General features: G+C 36.9%; 1 protein-coding gene across 1 annotated transcript; it reads left to right on the forward strand.

The window, feature by feature from the left end:
• Positions 1 to 3,892: 3,892 nt before the first annotated feature.
• Positions 3,893 to 15,080, forward strand: LOC132115088 (stanniocalcin-like). The gene is made up of 4 exons (XM_059523486.1): positions 3,893 to 4,201; positions 11,236 to 11,378; positions 11,909 to 12,120; positions 13,594 to 15,080. The coding sequence occupies exons 1-4, from the start codon at positions 4,087 to 4,089 to the stop codon at positions 13,874 to 13,876; spliced, it is 753 nt and encodes a 250-aa protein (XP_059379469.1). The 5' UTR covers positions 3,893 to 4,086; the 3' UTR covers positions 13,877 to 15,080.
• Positions 15,081 to 22,572: the final 7,492 nt, after the last annotated feature.

Below are 22,572 nucleotides of genomic sequence, written 5' to 3' on the forward strand. Positions count from 1 at the left end.
GATTAACCACTCATAGGAGGAGACTTCATTTGCCTGATATATCACTATTCCCAAGGGTTACATTCATTTGGGGTGCAAGACCACCTGAATTTGACTTACCTCTGTAACTAGCCAAGGATGAATTCAGTCCATATGTGAGCACAGCTTTTGAATCTTTAGCCCTTTTCTGGATACTCCCTCATAGGAATGAAAAGGTACAATCTGGCTTAGATTTTCAGATTTTCTAAATAAACCACATGGTTTAAAGCATTACAACCATGACAAAAGTCAGTTGATGGTTGAAGATGCCAAAGCTAAGCTGAGACATAGGGCATAGGAAACACATTGCTACACACCATTTATTCTTGTCTTTCTATGGGATGCCTATGGTCTAAAAAATTGAATCCGGACAAGAACCCTTGTAGTTATCGTTGTTAAATAGCTTTGAGAATCACACACCTCATAATGCTCAGAATATGTGAATGCTTATGAGAACATCCAAAGAGTGCTCTCAAAGGTAAAAATATATCAAATATATATTTTTTATTTCTTCTCAAATTGTTGAATGTGCCCCCAAGGAGCCATTTTAATGATAATAATAATTCTGATAACTTTCCCAGAACAGCTGGAATGAAATCCTTGCCACAATCTAAACCCTGCGTGAGTCACTCTTGCAGAAAATTGGATTTTATAATACCATTTTCTTTTCTTTTTTTCTTTTTTTCTTTTTTTTTGGTGGGGTGAATTTGGTCTTTCTACATTTGCACAGAATGATAATCTCAGTAACAGTCAGAAAGCACTCAAGAAATATGGTCGCATTTATGAAAAATCCCCCATTATATAAAAGGGCTCCCTGTGACAAAAGGTTTTGAAACGCTCTGAAATGCAACTCTTGGAACTCTCTGAACTTGTTTCTGAATGCATTCTAGATGCATTGTTTGTATTAAAATGTTTGCAATTAGCTATTGATAGCTTTCTATTACACCTGCATCTTTTTGCAAACTCTGGATAACATGTCTTTCAGAACTACAGGTCCTTCATATGAGAACGGCAAGTACTAATGTAATCTAGAAGACATTTCCTTTGCTTTGGCAGGTCTAGTGCACACATGCAGTGAGGCGTTGATTGACTGGAGTGATGTGTGTCTGAACTGGCACCCCTGTTATCATACTCCATCCTGTTTGTCGTAATGCTTTCTTCACCTTGGAGATAACATAAAATTCTATTGAACAAAATTATGTAATGAATTCTAACGTTCTATAGTTGCTCAGTTACTAACAGGCTGGCACAGTCACAGTTTGGCATCATACTGGCGTATATTGGCCAAAGCTTATAAAGACAAGTATAAGTTGCTGAGAGAATATTAAGAATTAAAGCAGGTCACTAGAAGTTGAGAAGAGCAATATATTAGTTTCAGTTTATGTGTAAAGTTACTGCAGTAAATAAAGCTAAAGACCTAACATAAAAATGTCTACAAATCAAACCCCTGAACGGTTAAGGTTTTAAAAAACATAATTTAAAAAGCTTTTTCCAAATATTAAAGTGAAAAGAAGCTCGGGAGGAATCCTACCAATTTAATGGAATCTGTAAAGAGTGAAAGTCTGATACTACAAACCTAACACTAGTGAATTAGTAAACATCAAGTCTCAGAGCTTGCTTTTGTCTACATCTGAATGCCCTAAATGAAAAAAAGTTGACATTTCCACTCCACTTTTCAACCACTATTGTATTTTTCACCATTACATGGTGAAACAGCTAAATTCGTGTGGAAAACAGAAGAGGTTATTCAGTCTTGAAGTCCCTAACAGGGTTTCACTTGTGTTATAGAAAGGTTTTCATTAGTTATAGCAAATGTCTGAAGAAATGTTCTTTAGATGTAAAGAACTCTTCTAAATGTGGAATAAATCAAAACCACTGGTGCATTTTGAACAGGTACACTGCAATGATGTGCTTTGACTCATTATGGTGCTTCCACTGGGCTAATGTTGAACCGTTCCACAAAGGCAAAATAGCAGATAAGACCTTCTGATTCATCTGATGGTGTTGCAGAGGATGTGGTGACCTGTAAGTAGGGGGTTGGAGGCACAAATCCATTAATGATTCACAATCCATTGATGGTGTTTTCACTTGGAAACACCTGCTGAATGTACACCACTCTCACAGATGGGAAAAGCGTTCAGATGTTGCACTTTAATGTTACTCGGGAAATTAAGAATGTTTTTTGAGGGCTGATGAAATAACCGGTGATGGTAAAAAGAAAATAGTTGTTTGCAGGATTTAACCTCAGGGCTTTGTCACAAGAAAAGTCAGCAAAAGTGGGGTTCTGTGTAGTATGAATTATACATTTTTACTGTGTTGTGTTGGCAGGTTCCCTATGTGACAACTCATCCCATAGGGTCATGCTGGACACAAAGGGTCGTCATTAGCTAAATAACCATTACCTGGATAATAATGATGAAAACGTTTTATGTAGTAAGAAATGTGCATATACAGAAATTCACAAATAAACCTGCTCTGAGAAATATTTCTTGAAGAAAAAAAAATTGACAACTAGTCCAAGCCTCAACAAAACGCTCCTTGGCCGTACCTTTAGGAATTAAAGGGTGTTCAGAATAAAATACTGCTCTTTTCCTTTCTTCAAGGCTAAAAGTGAGCAGATGTATCGCTTAAACAGGACTGTGCTGATTGGGGTGATTATTCACGCATGGAGTTCAGTGTCACATTACGCGTGCGCTTCTGCACGTGCGCCCTGCGCGAGCTCGAGTGCGCGAGTTGCGAGACTCGCAAAGTCAACACATGCTTTCCATACGTTACATGACTTGTGTCAATAACTGCGTAGTTTATCTGTCAGCTAGAGACGATTCCGCCTGCTTCACCAACAATAGCGGCATTATTGCAGAGGGGCCATCAAAATGCCAAAGCGATAAAAAATGCGAGTCATTTGAATAACTTCAAATGTTATTTCTCAAAGACATTTAAGAAAAACAAAGAACGCAATACATTTGACTAAAACGCGATCCGGTGGTATCTCTTTAGCAGCTGAAATACAACACTACCAGGATTACTGAATGAAACAAAAAGATAAAGAAAACAAACTGTCATTTGCCAATGCCTGTAATGAGATTCGAGATTTAGACTTGCGTAATCAGACTTGAGTTCATTAGAATAACAGGACTGGGGTCATACGCATGCCATGTTATTTAATGGACCGTTTTACTCATTTAAACAGAAATAAATCGTTATGTCTTAGCTGATCTTTTTGAGTAATAGGCTACATAAGGATGTGCCAGACGCAGGTTTTTAAGGAGTTTGGTCATTTTTGAGCTTGTCAAGCAGGACAAGCCCATCTTAAACGACCAGCAAACCATCCAAGTCATGGTTTAAAACGCTGAATTGCAATTGCAATAATAATAAGTATAAGCCTTATTATTATTATTATTATTATTATTATTATTATTATTATTATTAATAGAAAACGGTTGCTGTAGCTAGCTATTCTGATAAATAGTGAGCAATATTTACTATTTATGTTGTCTGGTTGCTGGTTTTAGAGGGGTAAATGCACTTTTAGCTCTCTTTTTTCTTTCTTCGTTCAGTAGGGTAAAGTTGAACTGAAGCGCACGTGAGCTCTGTTGTGACGTTATGAAGGATCAAACATGCGACGCGCTCTTTGAAGTGGACGTGTAGCCTATATTTGTATGTGACAACAGTGCGCGGATGTGAGCGTTTTCCCAATCACCTTTCCCTAGTCAAAAGGAACAGCAAACTTTACGCCATATGAGAAGCCAATTTAAATGCTACGGATCAATGAATGAAAGTTTGTGCTGAGGCTGTGTTTGCGCGCCTGCTGTGATGTGATTGGGCTGAGCGGCGAGCTCGTGATGCTCGGGCACATATAAAGGGCGACCTGCGCTCCTGTCATGCACGCGGCTGGAAGAAGAAATCGCTGAAGAGATCAGCCGGACAGAAAGAGCCTTCATGATACTGCCCACGTCACACGCATTTCCTCAACGAAGTCGCCGAGAACACGAGCCGCACAGCGCGCGAGTCATAAAGGAAATCCTCTTTTATTGCATTCGCAAAAGCTCCAGTGTCATTTAGTGAGAGATGCCGCCAAGGACCGGACTTTTGCTGCTCGCCGTGCTCATCGCCTCCGCGTATGAACTGGATCAGAACGAATCCTACTCGAACAGGAGAGTACGCTTCTCCCACAACAGCCCCTGTAAGTAGGAAGCGTTCGGGAATGATGAGCCGGCTGTGTGCTGCTGACACGCATGCATCGGCTTCGCTTGGTGGAGGGTAGATCATATGAGAGAGCTGTCATCTCCTCTATGATGAGCTCTCATGCAATGCATCCATTGACCTGCTCTTTGACAGATGCATCAGTGAATATCTTGTCCATCCTCTGACCTGCATATAAGGGACTCATCTCAGCTCAAATGATGAGCTTCTTTTGAGGCATTGAGCGCTATAAATAAATGTGAATGATGATTCCGCCGTGGCTTTCAGTCTCAAAAGCAGGACTCTCTATTGGGGAGAAAATGCTAGAGTAAAAGCCTATTCATTGGTTACGTTACCACATACCGTAAAAATAGTGCTGGATATTTTAAAGACAATAATTTTAATGTAAAATTGTAAAATAAATAAATAAATGAGAATAAATTACAAGTAAATGACGTTAGCATTTAATAGAAAAAGATGTATGTTTAACAAGGCAATATATTGTAAGTATGCATTACGTTATTGTCATTTAACCTTTATTATAGGCAAGTCAGTTCAGAATAATATTATTATTTACATCAACAGCCAGGCATATGTGGAAATATTTTTATTATAAATTCAACAATTATGCATATTACACATCAGTAAACTGAAAGAAATGGCATAGAATAGATTCTCTCTCAGAAATTGCTAGTAAATTTCATATTTAATTTACAAATAATGGAAAATAGCATTAAATTAAACATGAAAATTTGAAGTAGAAATATTTGTTTTTGGAAAACCTAATCTTTATTTACACCTTCGAAACTATATAAACATAAATATTTAATATAAAGTGTATAAAGTATGAACCATCTTAAAATTTACATTAGAAAGCGTATATTTTATGGCACAAAATATGAATCATCTCTTAATTTATTGTGGGTTGTTCCCAAAATTCCCTGGGGAAATCATCACATTTATTTTGATTTTCCAGTCCTTTAATTGGATTGATCGAACAAGATACTAAGCGTTCTGATATTTCATATAACAGCACTGGGGCACTTCACTATTTGTACTGCGCTATTTGACTGTTTTGCTGAGTGTATTGCAACATGCAAAGCTTTATGCTTTGGCTTCTTTTGTAACATAATTGGACAAATTCTGTTTGAAATTTGAATAATAACTTCTTCCTGTGTACTGATTATCAGTATGCCTTTGTCACAGGAAATCACAATCATGCTGATATTCACTACTATAACACTCATACTTGTGTGATAATTGGATCATTTTGTGTGTTACTCAGTAACTGGTGTTTTACATTTGTGTGGGTGACAATGTTATAAGTAGCTAGAGCTGCCAATTTTTTATGGATTTAAGTCAACATGTTGTCTTCCATAATGTTATTACCACATTTTACAGTAACAAACAGGTTCCATTAAATTAAATATGTTGGTATATTGACATTATAACATTTAATAATATATCATTACTATATTTTTTACACTCTAGATAGATATGTTTTGACAACCACAGCTGCCAAGTTACTGTAAAAACATCTCCAAAAGTTTTTTTTTTTTTTTGTCTTACTGTATTTTTAGTCCTGGCATCATATTGGACAGGCAGATTTATCAATGCATATAATGCAACACCAGCTAACAGAGGTCTTCAGGTTCATTTGAAACTGACAGGTTCTACAGGTAGAGAACTGGAGGATGGGCAGCTCGCTTACGCTAGCTTTTAATGGACTCAGCACAATGGATGCTTTAAATGGCATTGTGTGCATCTGAAAGGACCCAAAACTATTAAAGATGATGTATTGTTCTTGCTTGTCATTATATTGAAACTGAAGATCTGGTGTCAGTGTTACAAAAGGTTATTGCTTTGTCTTGAATGAAGTCAGTGATTAATATGCTGCAGAGAAAAGCTTGTCCAAGTGTCAAAAAGTGGATCTGTGAGTGGTGTGGGACACTCAGTTCTGTTCTGTCTCTGGTCGAGAAACCTTTTTCAAACTCCACTTGGTATTTGCATAACTTCCTGTTGTATTTAGTTGTCAGGGAGACATGTACTGACTCAGTGCTTTTGAGACAAAGAGGCAGTGGTGCACTAATAATTCCAAAAGAACTAAATGGACAGTATATACTTTACAAAACAAAAGGCTATTTTTTTTTTATCCTAAAAAGTCCATTCTTTACATTTCAGTTCTTAATGCTGAAATCGAAATGAGAAGCTGCATAAAATAAATCATTAAATATTTTACGGAGTTCATTCCTTTACAACTGGACTTTATCTCTCTTTTTCTGATGGCACTTTGGGTGTCAATGCCATCATCAGTTGTAAGTTGATGATAGGGTTACCATACGCCTTCTTTTTCCTACACATGTCCTGGCCAGGATTTTTAAATTGTCTAAGGTTTTGGTTTTGTAGTCAAAGTTGACCTAGTGTGCATGAATTATACATAACTGATCAGCGGTCGTTTGCAAGAAAGTGGGATCTACATAGAACTGTCAAAGCAGTGAAGACACATGTACATATAATGTGTGAGGACTGTATAGCATGTCAATAGGAAAGCAATGACAAAACCAAAACCCAGACATTTAGAAATCCTGATCAGGACATGTGCAAAACAAAAGAGTACACCCTAAGTCAAGGAATAATTCACCCAAAAATTACAAATCTGTCATCATTTATTCACCCTTAAGTGTTTCCGAACATGTATGAGTTCCTTTCTTCTCTTGAACATAAAAGAAGAATGTGGGTATCCAAAGAGTTTCTGGTTGACTTCCATAGCATTCTTTTCCATTCTATGAAAGTAAACGAGGACCAGCAACTGTTTGGTTACACACATTCTTTAAAATGTCTTATTTTATGTTCAGCACTAGAAAGAAACTCATACATTTTTGTGACAACTTGAGGATGAATGAATGATGACAGATGAGATCTTCAGTTAATGAAAAAGTATAGTAGTAAATGAATTAACTCTGCATGACACATTGAGGCAATTGTAGTGTTGTCTCCAAATCTGCAAGGTCTAGCCGAGTCATGCATAACAGAATCATGTGAAACACTGACACTCGAGGGCCACAGGTTCAAGTCGGGGTCACGCGCTCTGCAAGTTGAAATCTGAAGGTAGCTATGTAAGTGTAGATAATGAATTATTCATTCCAATTATTGATCCTATTAGTTTTTTTAGAAAAGTGTAATATCACCTGTCGAGAACCATATATAGGGTCTCTGATAACTTACCCATTTGAGGTTTTACAGCACTTGATGATACACGAGAGAGTAAGAGAGAAAGCAAACACAAGACTGTGCATTGTCTATGGATGTGTTTTCTTGAATCTCAAATGAGTCCTGACCTGTCGGAGCCCATCGCAGTACCCTCAAAATTATTAGAGTCAGCCGACAAAGCTGTATTCATGTTTCATTAGTCACAATACATCATCGTGCCTGTTTTCCCACTGCAATACAATAAGTTGTCTATGAAAGCATCAAATGCAATATCAAGCCCATATTTTACGTCTCTTCTGTGCAGTGTAAGTGAAGGGGCAACCCCTGAACTATGTGGCCCAAATCACCCGTAACTCTATTTTCCCTTGTAAGGTTACTGATAACGCCTAGGGGGTGTCCAATGATACAAAAAAATGCTCTGTGACAAACTTTCTCTCTTATAACGCCATAAGAGCAGCAAGATCAGAGTAATTTCATTTGTTTTTGATGTGGCAATGCTGGAGTCCCAGTGTTTTCCCTTGAAGCCACAGTGTGATTTGGTTTCGTCATACATTGAGGAGACACTTTTGCATAATTTTAAAAAGATAACTTGTTACAGAAATAATGTAGTTTTAAATAATATACTTAAGTGCAAATTTAAGGTAATGACACTTATTGCATTTTATTTGCAATTAAATAGAAATTATACTATCGTTCATATTTTTAAAGGGTTAGTTCACCCAAGAATGAAAATTCGTCCATCTTCTACTCACCCTCGAAGCATCCTAGGTGTATGGGACTTTCTTCTTTCAGAATAATCCAGTTGGAGTTATATAAAAACTGATTGTTGTGTTTGTTGTGATTGTGATTGTTGTCAACAGTTCAGAAGACATTAAATAAAGTGCACGCATCTGCATCTGCATCTGAATTTGAGACACCTGAGCCGTATTGAGATCATTGACTTTAGATTTTTGGTATCATGGCAATGCTGAGCTCAGTTTGAGATACTGTTGAGAACTTTAGAGGAGACGTGTGGGATCCATTCTGGGAGAAAAACCATCTTAAACCAGCCTAAGCTTGTTTGCTGGCCTTAGTTGGTCTCCCAGACTGGTGTGTTGGCTGCTTTTAGATGGTTTTGAGCTTTTTTTCTAGCTGGTTAGACTCAGAAAACAATTGGACACCCAGTCAAACCAGCTAAACCCCAGCTTAACCAGGCTGGAAAAGCATTTTAATCAAACCTTTTTTTAGCTGTCTATAAATATTAAATATCTGATTTGTGTTGTGTGTGTGTGTTTTATTCCTTTGGTTGGTTAAATTTACCACTAGAGCTCAGCTATTTAAAAATAAATGTAAAGAAAATGGCACATTTTTGTTATACAAGGCAACAAATCATGCTTTGTAAAATAACGCAAGATCACAAAAATCATTTTGACTCATCCATGCCAATTATTAAGTTGTGTTATGTTTTTATAATAATAATATTTATTAATATTTGTTCTTATTAGTGTTGTTTTTATAATAAATAATTCTTTTTATTTATTATTGAAATACTAAATTAAAATATAATCAAAATATTACAAAATTGACTCCCCATAAACATATAAATCTTGGTTATGAGGAGTCACTCACAATGGAAGTAAATAGGCCCAATTTTGTTTTATTATCTAAAACCAGAAATGTGTGGCTTAAATAATAATAAAATACACTTACATTGATTCTTCCCTTAAAATGTCCCTTATTTAAGCAGGAAAACAGACAAAAAAATGATTTTTCACAAAATCATGCTAACTAACATACTGTTTTCATCTTGTGGCTAACATAACGTCTACAGATTGGCCCTGTTCACTTCCATTGAAAAAATCTTACTGTAACCCTGATTTATGCTTTTTATTAAGGTAATCATGGACATGTTGATATTATATTTTGTGGTAACTGACATTATGCCAATAATGCCTGTCAATAGGGTTTAACTTTTATTGAACCCAGAATTTTCCATTAATGTGCACAATGAGCAAATGGCCTTAACAGAATGTACATCTGAGATCTTGCCCTAACCTGCTCCTATGGACAATAGACATATTCACTGCATGACATTTGGGGGGTTTCTGGTTATTTCAGAAGTCTGCCTTTTGCCAGGAGCATTGACACAGCAACACACAAGCTATTTTCATTCAGATACAGTAAAGTGAGTGTGTAGCAACACCAGCCTCTCTCTCTCACACACATCCACACACACACACCCTTGAGGTTCTTTTTGGCATGGCGTGGGATCCTGGCCCTGCAGGCTATGAGTTTGTGCGGCAAAGCGTTTATAGTCTTTGGCGTGGAACTGTTGGAGGTGGTGGTTTTGGCCCTCTTTCTCACCCCGCTGAACATTATTGTCCTGTCACATGTAAGGGTAATGGAAACAATGGGTCTTGTGCCAAAAGAGACAGTCAGCAGAACCCAATACATCGTGGTACACATGCCCTACAACCCTCTTTCTCACTCCCTGACTACAGGGGCAAACACAGGGCATGGAATGCCCAGACACCACAAGAACCCCACAAGGCCTGCTGTGGATATTCTTTATCCATTGGGTCACAGTTCCAAGAACAGAAAAATGGCTGGAATACCCATAAAATTAATGGCTGAGAGTGGAGTGGAGTGGAGTGGAGTAATGACACCACTGCTTGGCTCAGTTGCTATATATTTCTTGGTGTCAAGTGGCTAGTCAAGCTTGTTGTTATTTGTCATTTTAAGTCAAAATTTGGCTTGCTATCAAAACTGAATGGAAATTGGAAACTCACTCCAAGCCACACATAAAATCTTAGTATTCGTGGAGCATTTATACTATAGTTCCCCCAGACCGAGTGGTATTTAAACATCCCGTGGTTTTGGAGGTGATAATGAGAATGTGTCCCCTACTAAATGACCCCCATGTTCACTTGTAAGCAAGGTGAGGAATTAATTATCTTGCCTAAATGGCTTCACCAACTCATTGCTACTACACACAATGTGTTTCTCCTTAAATCATTTTCCATAAGAATATGTTCCAGCATTAACTGCCTGTTCCTCACACTGGGAGTCCAGACTGTTTCCAAAGACTGTTCCCTCAACAACCCTCAGTGGCTTTTCTCCGGGTCTCTCTTCTTTGAAAAACTACAAGCTGAAGTGTCCATGTATTAGAAGGAAGTTAGTTTGTTTCAATGACTGAGCAGAGAATCCCATGGATGGATGGATGGATGGGTGGGTGGGTGGTTGAGTTTATGGATGGATGGATGACTGAGAAATATTAAAAAAAAGTGAAATATTTTATGTCAAGATTTGTCAAGCATGGGGAAAACAAATGGAACAACAGTCCTAAGAAATGTTTAAATTGAATTAGTTTGCTCAAGCATTTTGCTGAATAACATACTTATACCTTTGTGGTTTTGTTTCTTTTTTGCTAGCACTTTATTTTAAGGACCAATTCTCACTATTAACTAGTTGCTTACTAGCATGCATATTACAAGCATACTAACTATTAATAAGCAGCAAATTAAGAGTTTATTAATGCAAAAGTCATAATTAATAGTTATGTAACTTTTTGGAATTAAATTAAAAGTTTGTACTGTTGTGATTCTCCTCGTAGCTGGTTGTTTTTGTTTTCCAGGCTTGTAATGCTTTAACAAAGACTATTTGAAAATTTATATGGGAAAAATACTTCCGTAACCAGCTCCACTGAAAAAGTGGATATATATTTGGTTTGGACTGGATAAATATTACTTGAAATAATGCAACTAAAGAGAAAAAATGTGCTCAAGACTGCTCTTTAGATACTGCTAATGTTCTTGTCAAATCTAAATGGTAATTTTGTTTTTGCAGCAGATGTGGCACGTTGCTTGAACAGTGCACTCCAGGTGGGCTGCGGTGCCTTCGCCTGTCTTGAAAACTCAACGTGTGACACAGATGGCATGCATGAAATCTGCAAGTCCTTTCTCTACAGTGCTGCTAAATTCGACACTCAGGTATGTACGTTTGCATACAATTCAAGCTAAAGAACAAAAAACATATATCAGTTCATCGATGGATACACAATATCCTATTGAAGTCAAAGGCGCCTTTTCAGCAGACAGGAAGAAGCTAAGAAGCAACGGGATTGGATGAATCCTGTCAAATGAATGCGGCTGAAGTCCACTGAGATCTGAAAGGCCCAATGGGAGCTATTATTTTCAAAAGTTCTTATTACAGAGTGATTCATAAATGCTTTCTTAATTGATGGCCTTATAGACTTTATCACAATAATTGTTGCTTTAGTGAGTTGACCGCCAATTTTACCTCAAACAAACTTATTACCAAGTTAATTCGTTGAAAATTGATTCAAACTAATCATTACATACTGTAGAACTGGTTCAAATTATTAATTTGTTTGAGAATCATTACCTTTTATTGCCAACGGTTCTGCTTATTATAATAAAAACCTTTCCAGTTTCATGAGGTGGACAGAAGTTAAAGTTCAGGCATGTGCTCAACATGCGGTTTTTTGTTGATTTTGTAGGGTAAGGCTTTTGTGAAAGAAAGCTTGAAGTGCATTGCCAGTGGCATCACTTCAAAGATCTTTCTAACAGTCAGACGGTGTTCCACCTTCCAGAGGATGATCTTGGAGGTTCAAGAGGATTGTTACAGCAAGCTGGACATTTGTACAGTGGCCAAATCAAACCCAGAAGCCATTGCAGAGGTGGCTCAGCTACCCAGCCACTTCCCCAACAGGTAATACGCAGTACAACAGGATGAAAAGATTAAATCTTATAGTGTACACAAAAAGTTGACCATACTATCATGCTAGATTTGTAAATTAAAGCATCAGTTGAATCATCAAATGAAGTGTGCATAATCGTATAGATTTAATTTGATTACATATGAACTTGTAGTGCACTTCAAATCTTAAAAGTAGGTTTAAAAAAAATGCACTTGCAGATAATTGTCACAAGTTGGTGTATAACAAAAGAGCACTTTTAATACTCCACAGGAGAAAATAGGCACAACCAAACACAAATCCAAGCGATAGCAGACAAAGGAATCAGGGAGAAAAAAGGACTTATAAACAGTGAATGTAATCAAGAATAACAGAAACAGGTGTGGAGCTAATTCATCAAAACCATGGAAACTAACTAGACAGGATAACGGAAACACAGAAACCTAAACCAAAACAGATCATACAGTACATGTGACAATAATATAATATTACTGAAAAATATATAAAGAGAGTACATTACCAATACTAGGTTTCTTAATTAACTTAAGTACATTTTAAAAAGTGCACTTTTTAATAACGGCTAAAGGTTTTACTTTAAATTAGCTTTTAAATCATTATTAATAATCAGTTGTCATGCTTTTAAAAAGTATACTTATTTTGAGGTATTAACTAACACACTAAAGCACATGTAAAGTACTTGATTATATTTTTAACTGTAATGTGTCATTTGATATTACATTTAAAGTTAATATATTTTAAATGTCCTAAATTGACACAAAATGACATACAAGTTTCAAAAGATATTGCATTTAAGTATATTTTAGTTACCATAAATGCTTGTCAGTACACTGAGCAGTACATTTTAACCATATTCCAAAGACAATAGAATAATTATGAAAATTACATAAAAAGATGTACTTAAGTCCTGCTAACAGTGAGTCAAAAAGCACTCTGAAGTACATCTAATTGCATTTTATATAAATTGAATGTGATACATGTTTGCAAAACTGTTAGACGCATTATATTGTGTGTCATTAAGCAGCGTTTAGCTAAATGGTGAAAACACAACATTGTTTTTGTATTAACTTAATGCACATTTTGACTTGAAAACCCACTTCAGTCTATGGTTAAAACTGTATGCAAATTTTGAGCATGTGCACGTGCATTTCCATTCAAAGTACACATTCAAAATGTCCATAAAAGTAGCAGAAACTGTGAATACTCAGCAAGTGTTTAATGAAGAAGATAGTAAGTCTTAATTGAAATGTCATGAGCTTGCTAGAAACCAAACTGTTGATTGATTTTGTGGCAGATACCAATATTTAAAAAAATTATCACTTGTGAAGCATTCAAAAAATGTCTTAACATATTCTTTCACTTTAAATTCACTGAGCATTCGCAGCACTATCTGTGGCTTTCTAATACAGCTTAACCCGCTAATTTGTTGAGGCACTGACTCAGCGTGAGTTTTCTCTGTCTCGCCGCAGGTTTTATGGGAAACTACTGCAGAGTTTGATGGAGTGTGACGAAGAGACGGTGGACCTGGTGAGGGCAAATCTGTTGACCCGATTAGGCCCTGAGATCGCCATGCTCTTCCAACTACTGCAGAACAAGCCGTGTCCGTCTGCTGCAGTACCTACTGGAATGGAGAGTCGTGGTGGGTGGCGGTGGTCTGTCAGTCCCCATGGATACAAGATCCAGCCAAATCTACGCAACAGAGATGCTTCGAATCTCTTTGGCAAGAAACGCAACATTGGTGACAGCTCTTAACTTCAGACCAATTTGCCAGTCCAAACTTAACCATCGTGCACACATATACAAACGCAAAGTGAAAACACACACACAAATTAAAGCAAGACAAAACAGTGGTTTATTTTCCGAGGCTATACAGGGACACATTCCTTATCAACTGGAAAAAGGCATGCACCAGTGTGGAAACATCTCGAATGTCCAATTCCATGTTCATCAATTCATATTTGATGAGTTTTAGACATTTAAGGGGAAATCGGCCAGGTTTACAGACCGATCCGCGTGTAGGCTAAGTCAAAGTCATCATGAAATCCAGCGGGAGTCATCCAGGCCATTATGTAGATAGCTCTTAGACTTATTTCCATGAGAATATCTCTAGAAATGAAAGGAAAATACTATCGAAAAAAAAAAATCCATAGCCATTTATATATGAAATATATAATACAGCAAAGAAATGTATGTGTATATAAACTGAATCTAGCATTGATGTGAAATAGTTGGCATGTGTTATAGAAATAAGAGTGTACTATTTATTTATTAACAGATATTTTACTACTACTTTAGCTGTAAATCTCAAATTGCCTCTAGCCTTTGTGTGAAACTCTCCTATTTGGCGAGAGCTATATCTTTAAAAATCGATGTGCAGGAATTCAGTAAAATACCAAAAAACTCAAGTTCAAATGCCGTAAATCATAAGAATCGAGTACAGCAACAGTAGATGTCATCGATCCACACTGGACGACCAAACAATATTTATGAAATTAGTTAGAGATGCACAGGAAGGGACAGATAACTTCTCTTCGCATTCCTTCAGCTTCTTTCTGTAGACCTACAGGAGCTTTTTTTCACTGTTCGCAAACTCTTGGATCGCCTTTCTATTTATTATCTGTTCAAATAGTTCAGTACAAATAAACTCAGAGAGGAAATGCAATTCTAAGCCCTGAGTGCATTGTTAGCGCTACATCTAAACACATATTTTGGCCAACCTATTGGACAGATCAACAAATTACTCCCTGGTGAATATGACATGTAGAAGTGAGTTCAAGCATGCTGTTCTCAGCTTTGCTGAGAGAAAAAAGAGAGAAAAAAATAACCTTAATGTCTATTTAAAAACATGTTAATTGAATTATTAATATTTATTTTCATACTATGTTATTTAAATTGTTATTTTATTACATTTCTGTGGGCAATATTAGTTCATTCAGCAAGCATCAGTTTACAGATATAGTGCTTTTTGATTGCTTAGGCATCCGTTTTTGGGAGCTATTTGAAATTTATTTAATCTATCACTTATTTAGTCATTCTGAGTTGACTATATAAGACCCATGTAATGACTCTGTGCTGGTCATGGGGGAACACGCTGTTCATATGATATATGGGACCACTATAATGCAAACTTTGTCAAAGGTTTATTGAGCATTGCCACATGCTGTGTATACATTCAGGGTTTCAGAGCTATATAGAGTATATATTGTAAGCTTTAACAGAGTAATTAACATCCAATATTTCATAGCGCTCTCGTTAATAGGAAAGGCGATGCGTTTCAGCCGTCGAAGGGTTAGAGCGAGTGGTTATTTTGGGGCAGTCACTGCAAAGTGTTTTCCCGAGCCATTCTCGACACTATGCAATATACAACGTTTCCGAAAGTCCTATTGTTTACCCAGGGCGAATGGGGAAGAGCTCTTCGTAAGTGCTGCTTGGGGAAGTTCAGATTAGCAAAGACTGGAGGGCAGTGTTTGGCTTGGGAATGGCTGAGGACAGAGGGCCAAATCCAATCAAACTACCGCAAAACCACTTTTTGACTGTTCCCGTCCAAAAATAAATTCCATAGCAAAGAAGCCGTTTCACCACTGAGTGATTTAACCATTCAAATGACCCATCTGCATTGCTTAATATGACCTGACTTGTTCGAAAAACACAGGCTAACCATTAAATGGCTTGCTTTATGGTGAACTTACACTGGCGCCGTATTGGGAGTGTGGTGATAATACAGCAGTTTGATTGAATTGGACCCAGAGCGAAATGAGAGAGCAGAACCAGAGAGGGCAGAATGACTGTTTTTTCTTAAACCAAATGATCTGCAAATCTAAAAGTAATTCACCAAACTATGCAATAATCGCTAGAAAGGTTGCAAACTAAAATCCATGCGATCAAGCCCTAAGCGGAAATGGGGCCGTTTAAGTTTTGAGACTAAGCAGCAGTAGCGTTTTTCTTCTCCCATATGAAATGAAATCCCCACTTCCCTATAATCCTTTGTTTTGTTTTTGTTTTTTTCAAATGATTTCTTTATTTTGTGTTCCTGTTTCTGGCCAAACTGGTTAATTCTCTTTTTGTCTGTGTGTATATGTGTATTTATAATAATATATGCACTTTCCGTCTCATAGGACCAATCAAAAGGGCATTGTGCATAGTCAGATTCTGCTCAGAAACACCAGAATAGCTGCTGTGTTCTTGTTGAACAGGCAAGGATGCAGTGGAAATCTGAGGATTTTTTCTTTGTTTGTTTTTGTTTGGGAAATACGGTATGATACCGCAATCTATTAAACACCAAGGAAGTAATTGTACCTAACAAAGCTGCTACACTGATTTCCAACCCCACTGTGTTACATTAAAGCTACTTTTCCATTGAAATCCCATTGGTTTATCTGACATTAGCTGTGTGTGCTTCATGCCGAAGATTTTTAAACTAAATGACCAGTGACTCGATTATGCATTACCATTTTCATGCACTTCTGGTATCTCAGCAACAAGGTGTCCATACCATCTCCAGAGAAACAGCAGTGAGTGCAGACATATTTTTCAGCCCAGCTCAAAGACATTTGATGTTTAAAAAGATGCTGGTGAACTACTCTTAAGTAGCATTAAAGTTGCAATGCTGTTCGGAAGGTTTGGTCACTCTTGTCCTGATCGCATTTTTTCTTCAGTTACTGAATCAAAGGGTGTTGTACATTCAAATGTAATTATATTTTGTTAAATTATTACAATGCATTTGTTAGACTGCTGTGGATATACAGCTTTTTTTTCTCATTCAAAGCCTCTGTCATGTAGCTCAACATTTCATTCATATTGTGATTCAGAGACTTTTCAAAAACATAAGCGATTTTGTAAAATTCAGAGAATGTATATTTTATCAAATGTCTGTATTTGGTGAAAAGGGGTGCCTACGGCACTGAAAGTTTAGTGCGGCCCTCTGGTCATTTGAACTTGAATAGCATTGTGTCCTTATCACGATTTATGGTGGATTAGCGGAGATTGGAGACTGACCCTTCTTGTTGCCAAATTTAAAGTTTATTTAACCACTGCCTCAAGGAAACATTGAACGTTATTTGCCTGTGTTACAAAAATAGTATATAATGTAGAGTGGGAATAATTGTAAAATGAGGTTCTGTGTGATCAAATTGTCCCAATCAGACATGTTTCAGGCTAGGTTAGTGCTTAGTTGATATCGTCATTTTACGTCATAACCAGAAAGATCAGGATGCACTACAATTGAAGCGATCTGTTCATACAGACCCTTCATTGTTTCTGATTCACCAAAAACTGGTGATTTCTCCTCTTTAAATCCAGGACCCTGAGGACTATAGGCTATAAGCCATTAAACTGTATGGTACTCTCTCCTCTCAAAACTTGAAACCACTTATATCACTTATATTCCTGTTTATGTTTAAATGTTAAGATTCAATGTGATATTTTTTCTTTTAAAATTCAGTATGAAACCAAAATAGGAAAAGATTGTTTTGCAAGGCATTCTATTCAAGGCATTTTTCTTTTTTTGTCCCTAATGTTATACATGATGGAAATTTGTGATTGATTTGCACTTTACACTGAGCCCATATACATATATACTTGTGAATATGTGTTGGGGTTTCTTTCTGTGCTGACAGGTCAAAAAATATATACAAAAACATCAACTATGTGTCTTTTATTGTGTAATAAACCATGATCAGATCTGGCACATGGTATCTAATGTTGTGTTCTTATTAACAATTTCAGTGGATATTTGCTAAAGTACTGAATGCATGAGGTGCGTGTTGTTCGTTCCATTCATCATGAGGACACCTATTATAACCCATATATTATAAATGGTGCAGCATTAAAAACCTGGCTTGGGTACAATGAATTCATTCAAATAATAATATAGCATAATCCTAGAACAATCTTAAAGGGGTCATTTACTGCTGGCTGATTGGGTTTTAATAAAAGTTGGCTGTCTATGCAGTAGAAACTGAATTTAAGACACTTAATACAGCTCAAACAGACTATACAAGATTAACGAAAAATAACAGTGTCCGAAATAAAGAAAATATAAAAAAGGAGGAATCTTTTATAAAAAATCTATACTAAAATGACTAAAAATTTAACCATCAAGTTAAAAGTAATACCACATTTTCCTCGCACCTTAAATACATGCATTTGTGCAACATAAATGATTTACTGATTTTTGTCTAACACATGAAAGGAGGATGCCAAAGTGATTAATAAGATATTCATTTCATCTTTTTTAATTGGCAACATATTGAGGATGTGCATTCTTTGGATGTTTGAATTGCATTGTTATATATCCATTAAAGTATAGCTATAACTGTAACTGTTACATTGAATTGCAAGTCAAGATCATTCTGATAGTAAACTGACATGTTATAAGGTGAACAGCTTCGGATTGTTTCCATTGTTCCCAAACCTATGTTCTGTGAATATGTAAGTTTGGTGAGTGGGTTTAATAAAGGCATATTGCTTTATTACAGCAAAAAATACATGTGTACAGCCATATGTGTGCAGCCATCCACTGTAATTACAACAGTGAATTCCACTACTTAACTGTATGGGGTTTTGAAAAAAAAAACTACATAAAGACCAGTTGCTTTAAATCTCACCTGCTTTTCCCAAAAGCATTGTAAGTAGATTGTAGAAAGCACTTGCACCAACGGTCTCTACAATCTAATCTGTGCACAAGCAACGTTCATTTAGAAATGATTTACTATGGATGAACGTGACTGATCTGCACAAAGCCCAGATCTGAAAAGGATCTGAAGAGCTTTCACGGATGAGTGGAAGCTCTAAAGGGAAGCATTAATGGGTTTGGTTGGTTTAGAAGTGAAATGCTCAAGAAGGACATTAAGGTATAGTATCTGTGTAGAGTAGTATAAATGGATGGATAGATCCACGCTTTTCAGTGTTATGAAATGAGCTTCTGTGACACTCATAAAGATGCTTAAAATACATGCTGAGCGTGACCAATCAGCAACAGGGCCCCTGTCACCAAAGAGAAACCAGGGGTACTCATGCCTTCAGAGATGAACTTTCTTAAACTCACTTCACAAACGCGCTGAAACTGCAAAGTGGTTTGGTTCTGTTCTCTAAAGAGGCTTGAGGAAAGGAAGCGAGATGAGCTGAAGCGAGGCAGCAGCTATCTCTAGCAGTGGGGAGGGAGATAATTTCATGGTAATTTGGACGAGTCCTGAAGGGTTTTTCTCATTTTCTGCACAAGCTCACAGGAGTAGGTGATGCGGCAGGGCTCAGCATTGATTCAGTCATGTTCCACTTATTTAGTCATTCACTTAACTCACTCACTTGCAAACATCCTAAATAGATTATGATGCCAGGAGCGACAACTGTTAGCAGAGGCTCAAGCATCATGACAGCCGCTGCATACGGCTTTTTGATTCTCTGAATCCTGGATGTTCTTCCAGCTGGAATATGGTTGATTTTTAACCCCACTAGCGCATACTTTCATTACACCACACTGACAAGATAAGTATTGCAGTCTTGACTGTTGGGTTGCATTGTCGAAATGAAAACTGGCATATTTCTGCTTTGGTATTCATCCACACATATCCATTGTCACATTCATATTGATGTCAAAGCCTTGAGCACCTTAACATGTGATGACTGCTAATTCTGTACCTAATAACTGGCCAGGTGGCTGTCTATAGGACTGTATATAACCACAGTAATGATGTATATTTTAGGCCAGCCCCAAAGTCAGCATCACCTTGCCTCTTCTGACAAAAACCTAATAGGATTTTTCTGTTGTCTTTTGGATTATTGTAGAAAATAAGCTCTGTGACCAATAAAGGTTTATACTTACACAACATTTGTGAATTTTGAAGCTTAAATACAATCCGCAGAAGTAAAACACTAAAGTTAGGATATAATCAAACTACATTCTGCAGCTCTCCTTAGTTTTATTATTTTATAGATATGTTAATCTTGTATTTTATATAAATGTGAATCGGACATCTTGGCAATTGTTTACTTTCAAACAGAATTCAAGGGGAAGAAAGACAGTTTTAAGAATCTGAGAAGCTTTAGATTACTATGCATACATTTATCAAACTTTTATACCCGCTTTATCCTCTATATCCTCCCAATAACAGTTTTGTATCTTATTTTCTGAAAGTGTAGTCCGTTTTCACTGATTTTAAGCTGCTATAGCAAGCGACGCCCTCTGTTGGTCAAAGCAAACATCACATGACTGAGACAGGAACCTGTAGATTTTTTTATTATAAAAAAAACATTCATAGAGGTTTCTCATGCATTGACCTAAAAGCAATGAGCACTTTAATATACGGTATGATCTGTCATGTTTAAATATGATTGGTAATTCACTATATACAGTAGTTACTTGCCAGGCAGTTTTCTATGTGATTCTCACATTTATACGGAATATGAATCTGACATTTTCTACATATCTGAATCTGACGTTTCTTATATATGTAAGTCTGACATTTTCTGTACACATGAATGACATTTTCTATACACTGACTGTACGTGAATCTCACAATTCCTAAAGGCTATATCGGAATCTGACAATAAGAGAATACACTGTAATGTTAATCAATTTCTATATATATGAATCTGACATTTATTATATATACTGTATATGTGTGTGTAGTTTTCTATGTTGGTGAATACATACCAACTCATGGGGACTTGTGTCACTGTGGGGACCTCAACTGAGGTCCCCATGGGTACAGAAGCTTATAAATCATACAGATGTTTATATATATATACAGTATATACAGTACAGACCAAAAGTTTGGACACACCTTCTCATTCAAAGAGTTTTTTTTATTTTCATGACTATGAAAATTGTCGATTCACACTGAAGGCATCAAAACTATGAATTAACACATGTGGAATTATATATGGAGTTATATACATAACAAAAAAGTGTGAAACAACTGAAAATATGTCATATTCTAGGTTCTTCAAAGTAGCCACCTTTTGCTTTGATTACTGCTTTGCACACTCTTGGCATTCTCTTGATGAGCTTCAAGAGGTAGTCACCTGAAATGGTCTTCCAACAGTCTTGAAGGAGTTCCCCGAGAGATGCTTAGCACTTGTTTGCCCTTTTGCCTTCTGTCTGCGGTCCAGCTCACCCCTAAACCATCTCGATTGGGTTCAGGTCAGGTGACTGTGGAGGCCAGGTCATCTGGCGCAGCACCCCATCACTCTCCTTCTTGGTCAAATAGCCCTTGATGCCTTCAGTGTGACTCTACAATTTTCATAGTCATGAAAATAAAGAAAACTCTTTAAATAAGAAGGTCTGTCCAAACCTTTGGTCTGTACTGTATATATATATATATATATATATATATATATGCATATCAATATGCTAATTTGTATTTATCTAAATCTGCCATTTAATAGTTAACAGCACTGAAGGAAAGGAAAGAACATTAAAATGCATTTGATAAATACATATAAAATCAGTCCCTCTGCAGTAAACACAAAATATGTTCTTAATTATGAAAAAGGTCAGACCAGAGTTTGAACAGAATGTACTTTCTTTGCAGATGAATTATAATAATTAAATAACAGCCAGCATCCTGAAACTTCAATTTGTTGATCACATCCTTACCTTTATATTAATGTATGCAAAAAGATCTCTATTTCAGCACTGTATGTCTACATCATCTCACATGTCCCATGGAGCTCGGGGAAGTGTGTTGCTATGTAAGGCTAGAATTGGCAAAAGCACAAGCAGTGATTTATAAAGAGGAAAAAGGAAGAGGCCAGCAGCAAAAAATAACACAGGGATCCAGTCCAGGGTGCAGTCCCAACTCCGAATCGGACCATCTTGCCATACCGCCATTTGTGGCTAAACTGTCTAAACAAAAGCTCTTGGTCCTCAGCTTCCCAAATCTAAAGTGACGCCATGTGATAGGCCATGTGAAGCTCTCTCCAGTGACTGACCCAACCCCGAAACAAGATACACACAAGCTGTGATCTGTGTCCACACCGGTGCGTCTTCACAAATAATTCTGTTTAACACCAGAAAAATAGCAAGTACCTTATTTCTGTTCTTATGACTGTGAAATTATGTAATACACTCTTTCCAGAAGTACAGAGTGAAAGCCAAGAATGCTAAAAAAAAAAAACTCCCTAGTCTCCAAGCAGAAGGGCTGCATTCACAGGTGTAGAAGTGCCTGTGGTGAGACAATGCCTTCTGATTTGAGGAATATTGGAAAGCAGAACAGCTTACTTTTGTGAGGTCGGTGTCTGCACTCATGCTGCAAAAAAGGTTTAAGCAGCGTCACTGACTGCATCATCATGGTTTCTTTCTATCATTCTAATTGCGGTTATACTCAATCCTCTCTTTTTTTTGACAACCAGGATTTATCAGAAATCACTGTATGCATGGCAAATCTCTGCCTGGATGACCAGCCATCACCCGAATTTACAAAAAAAAACAAATAAAAAGCACTTGTTTA

Source organism: Carassius carassius, chromosome 34 (genome assembly GCF_963082965.1).
Source record: "Carassius carassius chromosome 34, fCarCar2.1, whole genome shotgun sequence".
Taxonomy (NCBI): Eukaryota; Metazoa; Chordata; class Actinopteri; order Cypriniformes; family Cyprinidae; genus Carassius; species Carassius carassius.

Bases quoted from the DNA above. Each gene is read 5' to 3' on its own strand.
- LOC132115088 (XM_059523486.1), top strand. From the start codon at position 4,087: ATGCCGCCAAGGACCGGACTTTTGCTGCTCGCCGTGCTCATCGCCTCC. The intron at 4,202-11,235 runs GTAAGTAGGAAG...TTGTTTTTGCAG, and splicing joins CTTCTCCCACAACAGCCCCT to CAGATGTGGCACGTTGCTTG. The intron at 11,379-11,908 runs GTATGTACGTTT...TTGATTTTGTAG, and splicing joins CTGCTAAATTCGACACTCAG to GGTAAGGCTTTTGTGAAAGA.